At 39.6% G+C, this 15,105-nt stretch overlaps 1 protein-coding gene across 1 annotated transcript; it reads left to right on the top strand.

The window, feature by feature from the left end:
- Positions 1-4,978: 4,978 nt before the first annotated feature.
- Positions 4,979-15,096, top strand: hnf1a (HNF1 homeobox A). The gene is made up of 10 exons (XM_015395090.1): positions 4,979-5,518; positions 8,722-8,921; positions 9,032-9,212; positions 9,600-9,802; positions 11,026-11,168; positions 11,236-11,377; positions 11,468-11,656; positions 11,727-11,842; positions 11,916-12,000; positions 14,938-15,096. Exons 1-10 carry the CDS (start codon positions 5,229-5,231, stop codon positions 15,066-15,068), a joined length of 1,680 nt encoding a protein of 559 aa, XP_015250576.1. The 5' UTR covers positions 4,979-5,228; the 3' UTR covers positions 15,069-15,096.
- Positions 15,097-15,105: the final 9 nt, after the last annotated feature.

Raw genomic sequence — 15,105 nt, 5'->3', positions numbered from 1 at the left:
TCTATCTATCTATCTATCTATCTATCTATCTATCTATCTATCTATCTATCTATCTATCTATCTATCTATCTATCTATCTATCTATCTATCATCTACTCTAAGGATCCTTGTTTTTCTATTCTCTTTTTCTTTAACTTATATCTGGGTTTTAAATGTGCATTTTGATAAAATAATGAGCAGAGGTATGTACTAACTAGTTATATTTATTTCTGTTTCTCTAATTGTAAAAAAGAATTGGTAGTTATTTTATCGCCATACATCTTACTTGATTAATATTCCTGTGAAGTATTTCTACTCCTCCTTGAGTAATATTTATGGCTTCATATCAGATGAAAATACAGTAAACAGTAGATATTGTTAGAGGAAGTTCTTTACCCGGTTCTATAAAAATTATTCTCCCTGTAAGGATTGATTTTATATATTAATGTTTAAATAAATAGATCTGTAAAAGCAGAGATGTAGTATTGTCTTTAAAATAACCAAAACCAACACATAACATCTATCTGCCTGCATCATTTCAACACATTAACTCAAGTTATAATCTAACAGTTACTTTGTACTTTAGTAGATTTTTCTTTTAACCAAATACTTTAATACTCTAATTTATTTGATCACTTCTTCTTACTTTTACTTGTTTAAAATTTTTAAAGTAATTCTACTCTTACTTGAAGTTTTTGTGTAATCTACCCACCTCTGATAATACCAAGAATGACTCTTTATTCTTGTTCCAAACTTTAAAGCCAAGGCATTAGGGCCTTTATTTTGAAGGGGAGCTTTCCCAACTTCCTTTCATATAGTCAGATGCTGACTATTGGGATGGAATGAACACTAAGTAAGAAAAAGAGTTAAAAGGTTTGGACTCTGTGATAGAGTTTTAACCAGTTCAAAGTGATATTTAATGTTCAGACATTAGGAGAACCAAAAAACACTAATCTCAGTTTATAATTCAGATTAAATAGTTTGAAACATCTCATAGTTCTCACACATTTATCCCATGATATCGTTGGTTCCCAGCCTGATCTGAGGTTTAGACTCTAGACGTCCTCCAGCCACATCTCTGCAGGTGGATGTATTTCAGAGTCAAGTATGCCTCCACCTCTGCGTTTCAAACCGGTTTATGCTGTTTGGGACAACAGAAGGTTTGTGTGCTGCGTGCTCATTCATTGCTGGGGTTTAAGCATTTAATTAGTAGCTACTAAAGCAGCTCCAGCTAATCTTCTCAACACTGACTCAACATGTGACCTGGTAACTAATGTTAAAGCCGATCAATGGCCGCGTCCGACTCCTACAAAGACAATGACAGCTTTGACTTACGGTGGGTGCTGCCCCCCTAGTGAAGCCCAGTTTTTTTTTTTTTTTAAGAAACTTTGGAGGAGATCTTTCACCTGTTTCAGGGCTGTTACAAAAGAAACAATACAGGTTCAGATTGTGTCTCCTCAATGCACCCATAACTTACAGAGACACCGCGCTCTCAGAGGGATTAACACAGAGTCCAGACAGATTTAAGTTTGTGATTGTGCTCCATCCTCATTGAGCCAAGTGTCCAGATGAAGCTCTGGAAGTGGGACAGAGAGACTTGTTTTAGGCAGGAATGAAGGGGTGTGTTCGTTTTCTGCATGCATGATCAATGGGGCTGAATGCTGGAGGCAGCAATGGTTCTCTAATGAGAGATGGACGCAGCGGATTGGGTCTCATTACCAATCAGCGCAGCTTTGAGTTCTCTTGGAGAGGGGAAATGTGCTGCTGCATGTGCTCCTTTTCGATAAAACCTGGCTGTGCGGCGCAGCATTTGTCACCGCGGTATCTGAGCTGTTGGAAACACACACACACACACACACTGGCCTCTGTCCGTTTGCATGAGGAGTTTCCTCTCAGCAGCACAATGAGTCTTAATTACAGGTCAGTGGCATGTCTCAGGGAGATAGAGGGAGCTCTGTTACCCTTCCAAATACTGTATAATGCCATCATCCCAAGGGTGGGGTGGGGTAACAAGAGCTGGACACAAAAAGGTGCTGATAGGCTGAACATGAGAGCGGTATAATGTGACCCGGGTGGAGAAAGTGAGCGTTTTACACTGAAAAGAGCGAGGGAAGATTAGAGGCCACGTTACCTCTCAGAGGATTTTTATTCCATTTAGGCTGCTTTACAGTTCCCTCTACAACTGGTCCCTGCCAACCTTCTTAGACAAAACAACAAGAGGGGGGATTAAAAGACGAGGTGAGGTGAAATAAATCTGGGAAACCTGGTGTAGCAGTTACAGCAAAGAGTTTCTACCTGTTGATGCTGCAGGAAGTTAAAGCTGCTCAATGTTCATGATGGATATGAGACTGAACTTTAAACACATTGAAGACGAAAACAATTTAATTAAAAGGCATTTAAATGCAGGCAAGATGCATCTAAGATCAACTCTACAACCTTTAAATGCACTACTACCACTAAAGAGTGAGGTAGGTGTTTTAATATGCTCTGATTCAGACATCCCTGGCTAATATCCCGTGCAACCTATTCCCTTATTTCTACCTTATCTATTGTGAAATTTAATCTGAGGGTCAAACATGGTAGGGGGAGCATCATGCTGTGGGGATGCTGTTCTTCAGGAGGTCAAGGGAAGCTCAGTGGAACTAAACTGTTGGTTTATTCTACAGAGAATAAACTAAGGTGGTGAGTAAAAATGGAGAATGTTTTCACCTTAATTTGTAAAACCAGATACATATATACATATCTACATATATATATATATATATACACACACACATATACAGATATATACATATACACACACATATATACACATGTACATATATATATACTAACACATTTATACATATGTACACATATAGATATACACACACATATATATACATACACACACACTATATATATATATATATATATATATATATATACACACATATATATATATATATGCACATACACACACATATACACATATACATATATATACACACACACATACACATATATATATGCACATACACACACATATACACATATACATATATATACACACACACATACACATATATATATGCACATACACACACATATACACATATACATATATATACACACACACATACACATATATACATATATATATATATATATACACACATTTATACATATATATATACACACACACACATTTATACAGACATACATATATTGTACTAGTGCCGTCAGAAAGTGAATTTAAAATGCAGTGAGGGAATCTTTTTTGGCACAATTTAAGTTAAAGTAGGTAGGAAGGGTTGATTTAAAAGTCACCTTCACTAAACTGAAACTGTATTTAAAGATGTGAAACAGAATAAAAATGTATGACTTAAAACTGCATAATTCACCTTCAAATTTGATGTTATTTCCGTTAAATTCAGTTTCATTCATTTCACTTTTCAGTTGTATAATTTAATTTCAATCCCCAAATTCAGCATTTTTTCTTGAGAAAGACCAGAATAATCGAACACAGGTTGACTTTGTGCAAATAGAGAAACTATGCGGCGGCATTCAGACCTGGAGCCAAAAGTAGCTTGGTGGATGATCTGCATCCTGTCAAATTACCAGCATCTCACCTTACGGATCCACACCGCAGGAGCGCATGCTGAATCCTCTGGGTGTCACGGTAAAGTAGCAGCCATTGATATGCACAAGAGGTCAGCCCCTATTGGCTGGACAGACAGAGACATGCAGGGAGATTTGTCTAACTGACACTTCTAATGCATGCAATGAATGTAATACAAACCTGAGAGTGTTCCTGCCTGTCATTTGACACGATGTGAATCTGTGTTCCATTACTCTGGTCTTACTCAAAGACCCAGATGTGGTGGGAAAATACTGTGAGTTCAATGAGTCAATCTACATTTTCTATTCAATAAAACACAGTTTCATCACAAACTAGTTAGGTTTCTCACTTTTAAGAACAGTTTACATTTTGTGTAATTTTCTTTCAGACCAAGAAATAAAACTTCCAATTTTGCAGATATAGATCCCATCCATACATTTTAAATTAGGTGCTTGATGGAAGACATTTGGCGTTTCCCTATTTTATAAAATCTTGAAATTATGCTCAACATTTTTTGGTTTTTAATGTTTCTAATCATTAATCAACATTTTTATCAGTTTATATATTACTAAAATATGATTTAAAACTAAAAAAACTGAGAAAAAAAAGCTTGAAGTCTTATGTTTACAATTGATCACCATTTTTTCATTTGATCACTGTTACACTTTAAGAAATGGAAATGTCATGAGAGCCGCACAAAAAGAAATTTCATTTTGAATACACCATGTGTATACAAAATGTTGATAAAGTTTCTCTAAGTCTAATTCTTAAAATCTATAAATATTTTTTCTTATGGGGTTCAATTTCTCTTTTCTGAACTCCACTTTAAACTGCTAAATTTTATACATTTAGACAAATTATACTGATATTAATACAATAAAACGCTCATGTATGAAATATGGAACTATTCTCAGTTTAGGTGTTTTTTAAAAACCTGAAATAGTGAATTAAGTGAAAGTTCCTTTGCTGATGACCTTAAACAAGGTCAGAATAATCCATGCATGACACAACAGCGACCCCTACTGGCAAATCTAACTTATCACGCTGTACCTGCTCTACAGTCATTTACACTGCTCTGAATCACTAAGATATGACTTCAAATTCATGTTTTAATCATATTTTTTAAGTAATTTAAGCAGCTGTGATGCTATAAAGAAAACAGATAAATCAAATTTGATTATTTGTCCTAAAAATTAGTTTTAGATTAAAGGTAAGATGTGCTCTGCAATCACAACTTCTCGTTTATTTCCTTTTTCTGCAGTGGTAACGGAAAATGTAACCTTGCTCATGCTTAGTTATTGTTTTTAAATTGTACTTTAGTCACTGTTGGGGACTGAGGGAGAGGGGACAAAGTTCACAGGGCGCTGTGTAAGGAGGAGGGGGTGAAAAGGAGGACGGTAAAAAGAAAAAAAAGGAAAATTGACCTTTGAAAGGAAAACAGCAGGTGGAGAGCAAAAACCAGGCAGCCGAGGACGTATCAGGAGGAAATTCAGCAGAGAAAAATGAAAGTATTGCTTTTTGTCATCTGAGGACTGGCTGCACGTATAAAAACCATGAGGCCCAGCGCAGGCCGTCTGGCTGCTATTTGAGAGTGGCAGGGAGAGCACATAGTGGTGTTTGTTTGTGAGGCAGCAGCGCGATAAGACCAATGGAGGGAGAGGAGAGGGCGAGGGCGGCCGAGGCGAGGCCCAGCCGTTTGACCGCCCTTCAGGAGCAGCTCATCTGGGCCCTGCTGGAGTCCGGACTGTCCCGGGACGTCCTGGTCCAAGCCGTGGGGGAGCTGGAGCGCAGCAGGGCCAGTGCCGGGGCCGAGAAGGGGGATGGAGAGAGCTCCGAGGAGGGGGAGATGGATTTCCCTCCTCCTATATTCCGAGAGTTTGAGAAGCTTCCTCCAGACGAGGCGTCCAAGCTGAGGGCCGAGGTGGACCGGTTACTGCAGTGAGTACATCCCAAAGTTTTCTGGAGATTCCATGGCAACGGCGAAGCCAGCTTAATGTCTGACTAAAGCGTTTTGGACACACGGCAGGTTTTTCGGTCCTAAACAAATCAGGTTAAGTTTGGAAAAATTGAGAACATCCTCATAAGATAGTTCGATTCCCCGTCACCTGTGGAGCCTCAGAGGTCTGACCAGAAACCTTTCCTGTCTAAAACCTTTTTCCTCGGCTCGGTTCTTCTCTTTCCTAAATCCAACCTCCTTCACATGCTTCTCTGTTTCTCTCTCTGCAATCTGGCTTCTGAGGCGAATTTAAAGAGGGTTCCTCCTTTGCTAGTTACTAATTACCCACCCCATCATTATTCCCTTGCCATTTCTTAATAAATAAGCTCCATGCATACAGGTAGGTGAAGATTAATGGAGTGGGGCCGGTAACAGGACACTATGTTTGCATAACGCTTAAGCAATATTTCTGAGCGTGCCTTTAAGAGCAGATTTGGACCTGAAACGTTCTTTACAGACACGCTCCATATATAAAAACCTTAAAAGGCTCGCCATTTCGAAGGTGATTCATAAAACATTTAACGTAATTAAACCTGCATTCGAGTATTTTCTGCTTCTAGTGGAGTCTTTTGAGGTATTGTGTATTTTTACAGCTTTCAGACTGAGAGTCCGGACGTTAAATTAGGCCCCATAAACCTTTTACATGTTTCTTCCCCTCCAGTGGTCTGAAAGAGCTGGACTTTGCTCCAGTGTGCTCTCTCTTATCTCTCTCTGTCAATAAGCCTGTATGCTACTTCCCTGTGAGTGGATTCACATTAAGCCCAGTGTTGTCACTGCCTGGGCCTGTTCAATACTTCAACAGAAACTAGTAGCGGTCACAACGATGACAACACATAAAAAGTGAAAATCATTTGGTCTCTGCTAAAGGAAAAACACAGTCTGAGAGGAGAAAAACTGATGGGAAACATTTGCATTTCTTATAGGTGGTTACATGTGCAGATAATCAGACATATTTTCATATCAGACATATAGTTACATGAGACTCGAGCTGTTTGCAAATACTGATTTCATTTGTTGAAGGAATAGAGTCTCACAATCTGGTCCTATGAGGCTGTTGATCTATTTTATCTAAGTAACAGATTTTCAATTCCCCAAAAAAGTAAAAAAAAAAAACAATCCACTGGACTTTGTTTCCAAGTTTAAAGACATTTGGCTTCCTATCCAGGAAACATTTTCAATTCAAAATGTCAGAAACTGCTTTGAGTTCAAGGATTTTTTAAGTCTTATAGAGTTAGAAAACATGCAAATTGAACCGGACGATCGGGTCCACCCCTGTAGAATGGCGGTCATTTGAGGGAATTGTTTCTGTTTCAGCCAGGCCAACAATTCCCTCTAACAACCCTGTTTCCGAGACATAGACAGGTATCGGTATTGCAGACTAACTCATAACTCAAACAACCCCGGTTCCTAAGGAGTGGACCCGTTTTTCCGGTTCAATTTGCACATTTTTTAGGCCAAAACAAGGCTTTGTTTTTGGTCCCTTCTATAAAACCTCAAACTCAACGCTATTTCTGACATTTTGAATTGAAAAAGCTTCCTGGATGGGAAGAGAAACATCTTCAAACTTGGAAACAAAGTCCAGTGGATTGTTTTTTAACTTTTTTTTTTTTTTAATGACTATGACCTGGATAACAGAGACTTCAGCAGCAACAGATTTTAAAATGGACAATATAAGGAGCATTACTGGTATAATATATGAACAATATAGGTTCTGTTTACAGAAAATGTAATGTAAAAATGATAGAAAGTGTAATAAATTAGCAAAAATACATGAGCTGAGTATTAGCTACTTTAAAGCTAACATCTGTAGCTAGCAGTTTTATTTATGTCCCTGTCCTCAATTTTTACGACAGATTCTTTTTATCAACTCATTGGCGGAAAAAAAAAAAGAGTACTCACTGGGTGTTAAAAATGTAAATATAGGGGTTAAAGCCTGCTACTGTCCTCCATCTTTGGTCACACTGCAGAGATCCAGGTCTTTCTTTTCTCACTCTCAGTATCAATAAAATGGGTAAAAAATCTGAACAGAATTTAAAAGATGAACAGAGAAATAGTTTAGTAAACGCAAAAATCAACCTTTCTTCATTGTCACATCATAACTGAGCTCTGTTGACTACATTTAGGATTAATTAAAGGGAAGAACCAACAGGGGTCACCAGTGTGGTGCTCCCGCAGTGTCTTCTGAGGGAGATACTGGTTATTTTACTCTGTTGCTGTTCTTTTTTAAACATTTATAGAGCATTTAAGCTTTTATAGACTTCATAATGACAATATCTACAAGAAAATTAAAGAAACATAAAAAATGTGCTTTTTATGCATGAGTTTAAGGTGGATGCTGATCCCTCCAGTTCAGTATTGGTAGCCCTAGTGGGAGTGGTGGCCAAGTGGTTAGGATATAGGGCTTGGAATCCTGAGGTTCTGAGTTTGAACCCCACTCCCACACACTGACACTCTGGGTCTCTGAGCAAGACCCTTAACCCCCAATTGCCACAATGGCAGCCCACTGCCCACTGAAGGGGATGAGTTAAATGCAGAGGTAAATTTCTCCAATGTGAGATCAGTAAAGTTAAATTATTATGACTCTGTACCCATGAAGTAGCCGTCTGCCTTAAAAAGGTTAGTGACTCCTGATCTATGATAATAGAGCTGAGACGGTATTTGAAGATCTCCATGTTGTACTTGTGCAATCTCATAGAAGACAGCCCATGAATATTGGTATATATTAGCTCTCATGTTAAATGCCTTTTTCTGGGATCCTCAAATGTTTTTAGGAAGAATAATTTCAGTGTTGCATTCTTATTTGATGCTTGAATGTCAAACTACAATCCGCAAAGCTTCAACTTTTATTCTGCATTCAAACATCAAAGACACTTGTTAAAAAATACATTTCGAACTCTTTTTGTTTGTTGGTTTTACAAGAATAAAACCAACAGAGTCTAAAACATCCTCTAAATTTTCTAAGCTCTACCATCCTACATTTTAAACAGGCAAATCAATCGACAGATAAAAATGACTTCGGGTATTAGCCCAGTTGACTTTTCTTGGATCAAAATAAATTTCCGAAATCACCTCCAAAATTTTGTAACGGAGAGTTTTTAATTTTTCGAATTGTTTTTTATTTATTTTTTTTATTTCTGCTGAACAGAGAGGACCCCTGGCAGGTTGCAAAAATTGTGAAAAGCTACATGCAGCAACACAACCTACCTCAGAGGGAGGTGGTAGAGTCTACAGGTCTCAATCAGTCCCACCTCTCCCAGCACCTCAATAAAGGCACACCCATGAAAAACCAGAAGAGAGCTGCTCTGTACAGCTGGTACGTCAAGAAGCAGTGCGAGATCAGCCAGCGTAAGTACAACAGCTGCAGAGGGGTGCAAGCCATGCTTTATTTAAATCCAAACCTAACCCAAGAACAACAGAAGATGTAATTAGTGAGAGATGTCATCTGCTCTATCTAGAATTTACCAATGCTAAACATGGTCTTGCACCAGTGGAGGACCATGGAGAGGAAACCAAGAAAGGACGCAGGAACAGGTTCAAGTGGGGTCCGGCATCCCTACAGATCCTCTTCAATGCCTACGAGCGTCAGAAGAACCCAAGCAAGGATGAAAGAGAAGGGTTGGTGGAGGAATGCAACAGGTGAGACAAGATCTTACTTTCATGCAGTTAAAGGGCAATATGGGCTTACATTATGACCACAGAGGGGAAGCAAATAACACAGCTTGTGTCTTTTTTATAGGACCTCTTAATGGTTTGGATGCAGTATATCAAGCAGCAGGAGAACATTTTGGGAAATTTTAGCAGCATTAGGAAGTGTCAAGAAAAAGACTTTAGCCCAATTGACGTGGTCTAGGTTGTAATGGCAATAGATTTGGGGTTAGGCATTTTCAGATTGCATTATTCATATCTATTTAAGGGGGTCAAAGTAAGCATCAAGGACCAAGAACATAATGCCCAGTACTTTATTTTATTTAGTCAGTTCCAGTTGTTGAGGAGTGATCTTTGAGTTTGTTCCTAATGTTTCAGAGCGGAGTGTCTCCAGAGGGGAGTATCTCCCTCCCAGCTCGCTGGTCTGGGATCAAACCTGGTTACTGAAGTCCGAGTCTACAACTGGTTTGCCAACCGGCGCAAAGAGGAGGCGTTTCGTCACAAGCTGGCACTCGACACGTCTTTCAACAGCCAGTCAGCTTCATCCTCTAATGCAAATCTTGCTCCAAGTCCTGAGCACGGTAATTATCCAACCTGCTTATGCAACTTCACATGTCAATACTTGGAAGACACAAAGTAAAAACAGAAGGCAGTTCCTTTAAGATTGAGACCAAGATGGTCTCAAAATCACTGGAGTTTTTATTTTCTCCAAGTTTGAAGATGTTTCGCTTCCTATCCAGAAAGTGTCTCAATTCAAAATGTTTGGGGTAATGTGGAGCTCCAGGCTTTATGTAATTGCCCTACAAAAGCCTTGTTATGGCTTAGAAAGCATGCAAACTGAACTAAAGCAGCATCATCCCTTGTAATAGGGAGTCGTTAAGGTCGTTGTTGGCCTGCCAGTTAAACCGAAACTGGTCCAGGTATCTGTAATGGGGAGTTGTTGGAGTCGTTATTGGCCTGGATAGCAGGAGCGATGTTTTGGACATCTGTGTGGCGATGAGGATTGAGGAGATAGTGGGAAGGAATCAACTCCAAAGCTGCTTTATAGGTTTTCTAGAGCTGAAACCTGAGTCTTCCCCCTTTGTTTAAGGTTGTTTTTTCTCTCTTAATGTAAATGGCTTCCTTCGCACCTCTTTGAAACCACCAGTCTTCTTTGTCCAAAATGGGAAAATGTTGGTCTTCAAAACAATGTCCTTCGTCCTTAAGGTGCAGGTGGACAACAGAGTCTTGTCTGGAGGACAAAGTCCTGTGTTGAGCCATGCATTTGTGGAAAGGTTGTTTGGTTTCTCCGATATAAAGATCAGAGCATTCCTCACTGCATTAAGCTGCATACACCACTCAGCTGATCTTAGGTCTGGTTCTTTTGTTCTTAGGATGCACTAGCCTCTGTCTAAGGGTCCTGTTTGGTTTGAAATATACTGGGATTTTGTGATTTTGTGTTTGGATAAAATTCTCTTTAATTTTTTTAGATACTCCAGCAACATATGGGATGGCGATGTTTCTGCACTCAATCGTTATGTTCTGCTGCATGTCTTTTGGATTTCTTTGCTGATTGGACAAAGGCCCAGTTAGGGTATCCACAGGTTTGAAGCACGTCTTTGATGTTTTTCTTGGAGAAAAAAAACTTCCAGTGGTTTTGTTTTTAACTTTTTTTTTTTTTTTTTTATGACTACGACCTGGATGACTGAGAATCTACACCAGCATCGGATTTCTTAAAAAATAGTTGGACCGGTTCTACCACTGATGTGTGAAAATCTACAGCCTGTTTTTTTGTCCTGAATTCTTTTTCGTGTTACCTTTGTAGGTGTGAAATACAGCCAGCAAATCTCCTGCGAAACAGGCAGCACAGCAAGAAGCAGCGTAGGGGAGCGCATGGGGCGTCTTGTGGTCAGTCCTGTCCAACTAGAACCCAGCCATACACTCCTAGAGTCTCATAACCCCAAACTGGTAAGTGTCCTGCTGTTGAACCAACCCACTAATGCTACCACCATGACCAAACCTCTCCCCCATGCAGGTGTCTGGCAGTGGACCACTGCCCCCAGTAAGCACTCTGACATCCTTGCACAGTCTTTCAGCCTCCCCAGCCTCCTCACAGAGCCTCATCATGGCCTCGGTGCCCAGCGTCATGAGTCTGGGTGAATCTTCCCTCCTAATAGGTAGTTCCAGCTCAGGACTCACTCTCTTTACTTGGCTGGGAGGAAAAATAGAAAATTCTAAGAGTGAGGTCTATGCCCGATGTTTCACAGGTTTGGCCCCTACGCAGTCACAGACCGTCCCCGTCATTAACAACATGGGGGCCGGTTTCACCACTCTACAGCCGATTTCATTCCAGCAGCAGCTTCACGCATCCCACCAGCAGGCCCTTCCCCAGCATCTTCAGGGTCACATGGCTGCCAGCCCGTTCATGGCGACCATGGCGCAGCTGCCATGTCACAGTAAGGCCTCAACAGAATAATTCAACATCACCCAGGAGGCAAAGATTCATTCATGTCTCCCTCATGACAGTGTATAACAAGTCTGAGTCGCCTCAGTACCATTCGTCCAGCCTGCTGTCTCAAGCCATGGTCATTACCGACAGCAGCAGCCTGGGAACCCTGACGAGCCTCGCTGCAGTCCGACAGGTATGGAGACTCCTTTGGACTGTTAGATCCTTAGAGAGGACTTAACCATGATCTGAAACTTTGCTTCTGGTAGATCCTGACGGCAGATCCTGACGAGGACACAGAATCACCTCTACAGGAGGACTCTTTACACCTGCAGCCACAAACACCTGTGCCAGGTAGAGTACAGCGGCAAGTAAAGCTTCAGCACTATTCAAATACCATAAAAGGAAGAATATCTTTCAGGGGCAATCAGGACCACAGAGAACTAAGTACTGATATGAACAGCCCACCAACAAAGGATTGTCCAAATTAGCTGTGATGAAAACTTCTGGGACTCAAAGGAACTATATGAGATCAAAGGTGTGATGACCTTTAGGATCAGTCTTGAGCTGAATAAAGGTCTAGCTACCACATTTCACCCCGTCAATGGTGGGATATGGTGGAACATTTTTACTAACTATGTTAGTAAAAATGTCTTAAATCAAATGTATTCATCCTTAATCTAAGCAGGTAAATAAGATGATCTACCAATGGAATGAGTATTTTTATTCTTAAAATAAAATAATTAGATATGCACCTGAACAAAACAATGCAACTGTTTTGTCTAATTTCAAATGTAAATTGTCTTATTCCATTTGGCAAAGTATCTCCCTTTCCCCCTCAATTAAAGAAAAAAGAAGTTTTTATTTTAAGAAAAAAATGACTTAGATTTATATTTTTTTGCAGTTTGACCCTATTTCTGCCAGGCGTTACACTGCAGTTTTTTCTTAAAATAAGTGCATTTTATTCTTGAATTGAGGAGGTAAGTGAGACACTTTGAAAATGGAAAAGAAAATTTTCATTTAAAATGATAAAAAAATAACTGTTGTCTTATTTCAAGTTCATTTCAGTTTATATAGCGCTAATACACAACACGTCATCTCAAGGCACTTTACAGTTATTTACCTACTCAAATTGAGGGCTAATAAACCTAGTTTAAGATATTTTTTTATATCTAGAATTTCTTTGCAGTGTAGCAATCTGACAGTTAACCCTATTGGAACATAAAGAAGGTTTGATCTTCAGAGGAGTACAGGTCAACTTGTTTAGGGTGTTTCATGCAAATCTGGATTTCCTCTTAGCAAGGGGCTCTGTGCTTTAATTTGGTCCATCCATCTAACAGACATTGTTCACAAAGTCTTCCGGTTAATTCTGAAGTGTTCTATAAAAATAAAAGACTCTCTCTAATACCACCATCTCCAAAAAAGTTATTCCTGTTGAGTCCAATTCTAACTGTACTATCAAACACCACCCATTTCCATTTTCTGTCACGCTTAATCCCAGCTGGGGTCGCAAGGGGTGCTTGTGTCTATCTCCAGCTGTCTACAGGCATGAGGCGGGGTCCACCCTGGACAGGTCGCCAGTCCCTCACAGGGCAACAAAGAGACAAACAATCATTCAGACACTCACACCTAAGGAGAATTTAGAGAAACCAATGAACCTAACAGTCATGTTTTTGGACTGTGGGAGGAAGCCGGGGTACCTGGAGAGAACCCACACATGCTCAGGGAGAACATGCAAACTCCATGCAGAAAGAACCTGGGCCGGGAATTGAACCCTGACCCTTCTTGCTGCAAAGCACCAGTGCTACCCACTGCTCAGCCCACTATCTAACACTTTCACATTTATTAGTCTGTTGATCTCTATTTTTTTTGCAAAATAACCTGAACAATTCTCAACTAAAAAATGTTGAATCTTTATATTATGATTTTAGTAGTACAGGTCTTTGTATAGACAAGCATGTCTTCCTAACTACCCGGAGGTGGTTTCCTAACAATTTAGAGACATTTACCCGTCAGTTTTCTATTACAGCATATAGAACTGATGCATAATGGCTGATATAGGGGTGTGAAATGGGAGTAGAACGGGGCTAATGGCACTGAAGAGGGATTTAACTGGTGTAGAAATTTAACTTTTGCTGTTTGAAAACCGTCTAAAGATTCCTCCCAGATGACATCAGTAGAAACAAACGTCTTTATGAGTTTATGGCCTGTATTTTTCCTACTTGGCACTGAGTTAGAGCACGCCTACATGCTCTGGGCCAATAAGCAATCAGTAAATAAAATCCATTTTGTTTGAAGTAACTTTCACTTTTGAACCCTGTGGATCATTTCTTTATCTTTACTCCGGTTCTGTTTATTCTGTTTTTATAAATAATAGTTTATAGACATTTAATTGCTAAAAACTTGAAATAATACTCTATGCATTTATTTATACTTAAAGTAATTTATTGATTTAACCAAAGCAGTTCCTCTAACTGGAAGTATTATTGACATTTTGCAGCTGCACAGAGTATTAGAGTGATGGCAAAGAGACATTCTAACCTCTAAGATTTGGAGCTCATCACTAAAGAAATATCATCCAAGAACCAGGAAGACCATTTTAAAGGCTGCTCAGTAATTTTTTTAAGCTAAACAGCATTTTTAGCTTCACAGGGAAATGTCGGCGTAGTGGTTAGAGCAGTGCACTTGTGCTCTGAGAAGAGTGCAAGTACCCGGTTCGATCCCCACAACCTGGACTCTGGGACCCTGAGCAAGACCCTTATAGACAACATCTGTTGTTTTTAAATTCTGTTTTTAAAAATGTGCAGAAATCCTCTTTGATGCAGGGAAGTGGCAGTCTGGGTCCCTGAGCAAAGACCCTTTACCCCACTCTGCTCCCCGGGCGCCACACAAAGGCAGCCCTCTGCTGCCAAGGGGATGGGTTAAATGCAGAAATAAATTTCTGCAATGTGAGATCACATTGGATAACATTAAATTATTTATTATATTACTTTTCATTAAACATTGATTCAGGTAGAAGTCATGTTTAACATGGCTTTTTTTTTTAGTAAGTTGTAATAAAGAATTTTTTTTTTCTAAATTAAAGCCCCTCTATCGTTTAATGAGCTTCTATAGGTTTTTTTTTTTTCAGAAACAAACCTCTTTGGTAGATACAAATATTTTAAATCTGAATCTTCCAGGGAAAATTAGTTATATTATTTGTTTACAACCCAAATCCTAAATCAATCAAACATTCAAACCATGAAATGTCCAAGCTTTTATTTTCTAAAATCACTCTTCTTTCATAAACAGCTTCCTCTGAGAGCCTGGAGTTGTACCCTTCCTCCCAGACGACAGAGCGCCATCAGTCTCACCTCCTCTCACCTTCGCCAACAGACATCAGCTCCTACATGCCCACGCAGATGGTGTCCACAGCCCAGTAAGCCCTTAGCGGCATCATCTGCCATAGAGCTGGACTCA

The sequence above is a fragment of the Cyprinodon variegatus genome, unplaced genomic scaffold (genome assembly GCF_000732505.1).
Source record: "Cyprinodon variegatus isolate N-32 unplaced genomic scaffold, C_variegatus-1.0 Scaffold725, whole genome shotgun sequence".
NCBI classification, from domain to species: Eukaryota; Metazoa; Chordata; class Actinopteri; order Cyprinodontiformes; family Cyprinodontidae; genus Cyprinodon; species Cyprinodon variegatus.
Note: the sequence above shows the minus strand (reverse complement) of the source record. Positions and strands in the feature narration are given on the sequence as shown.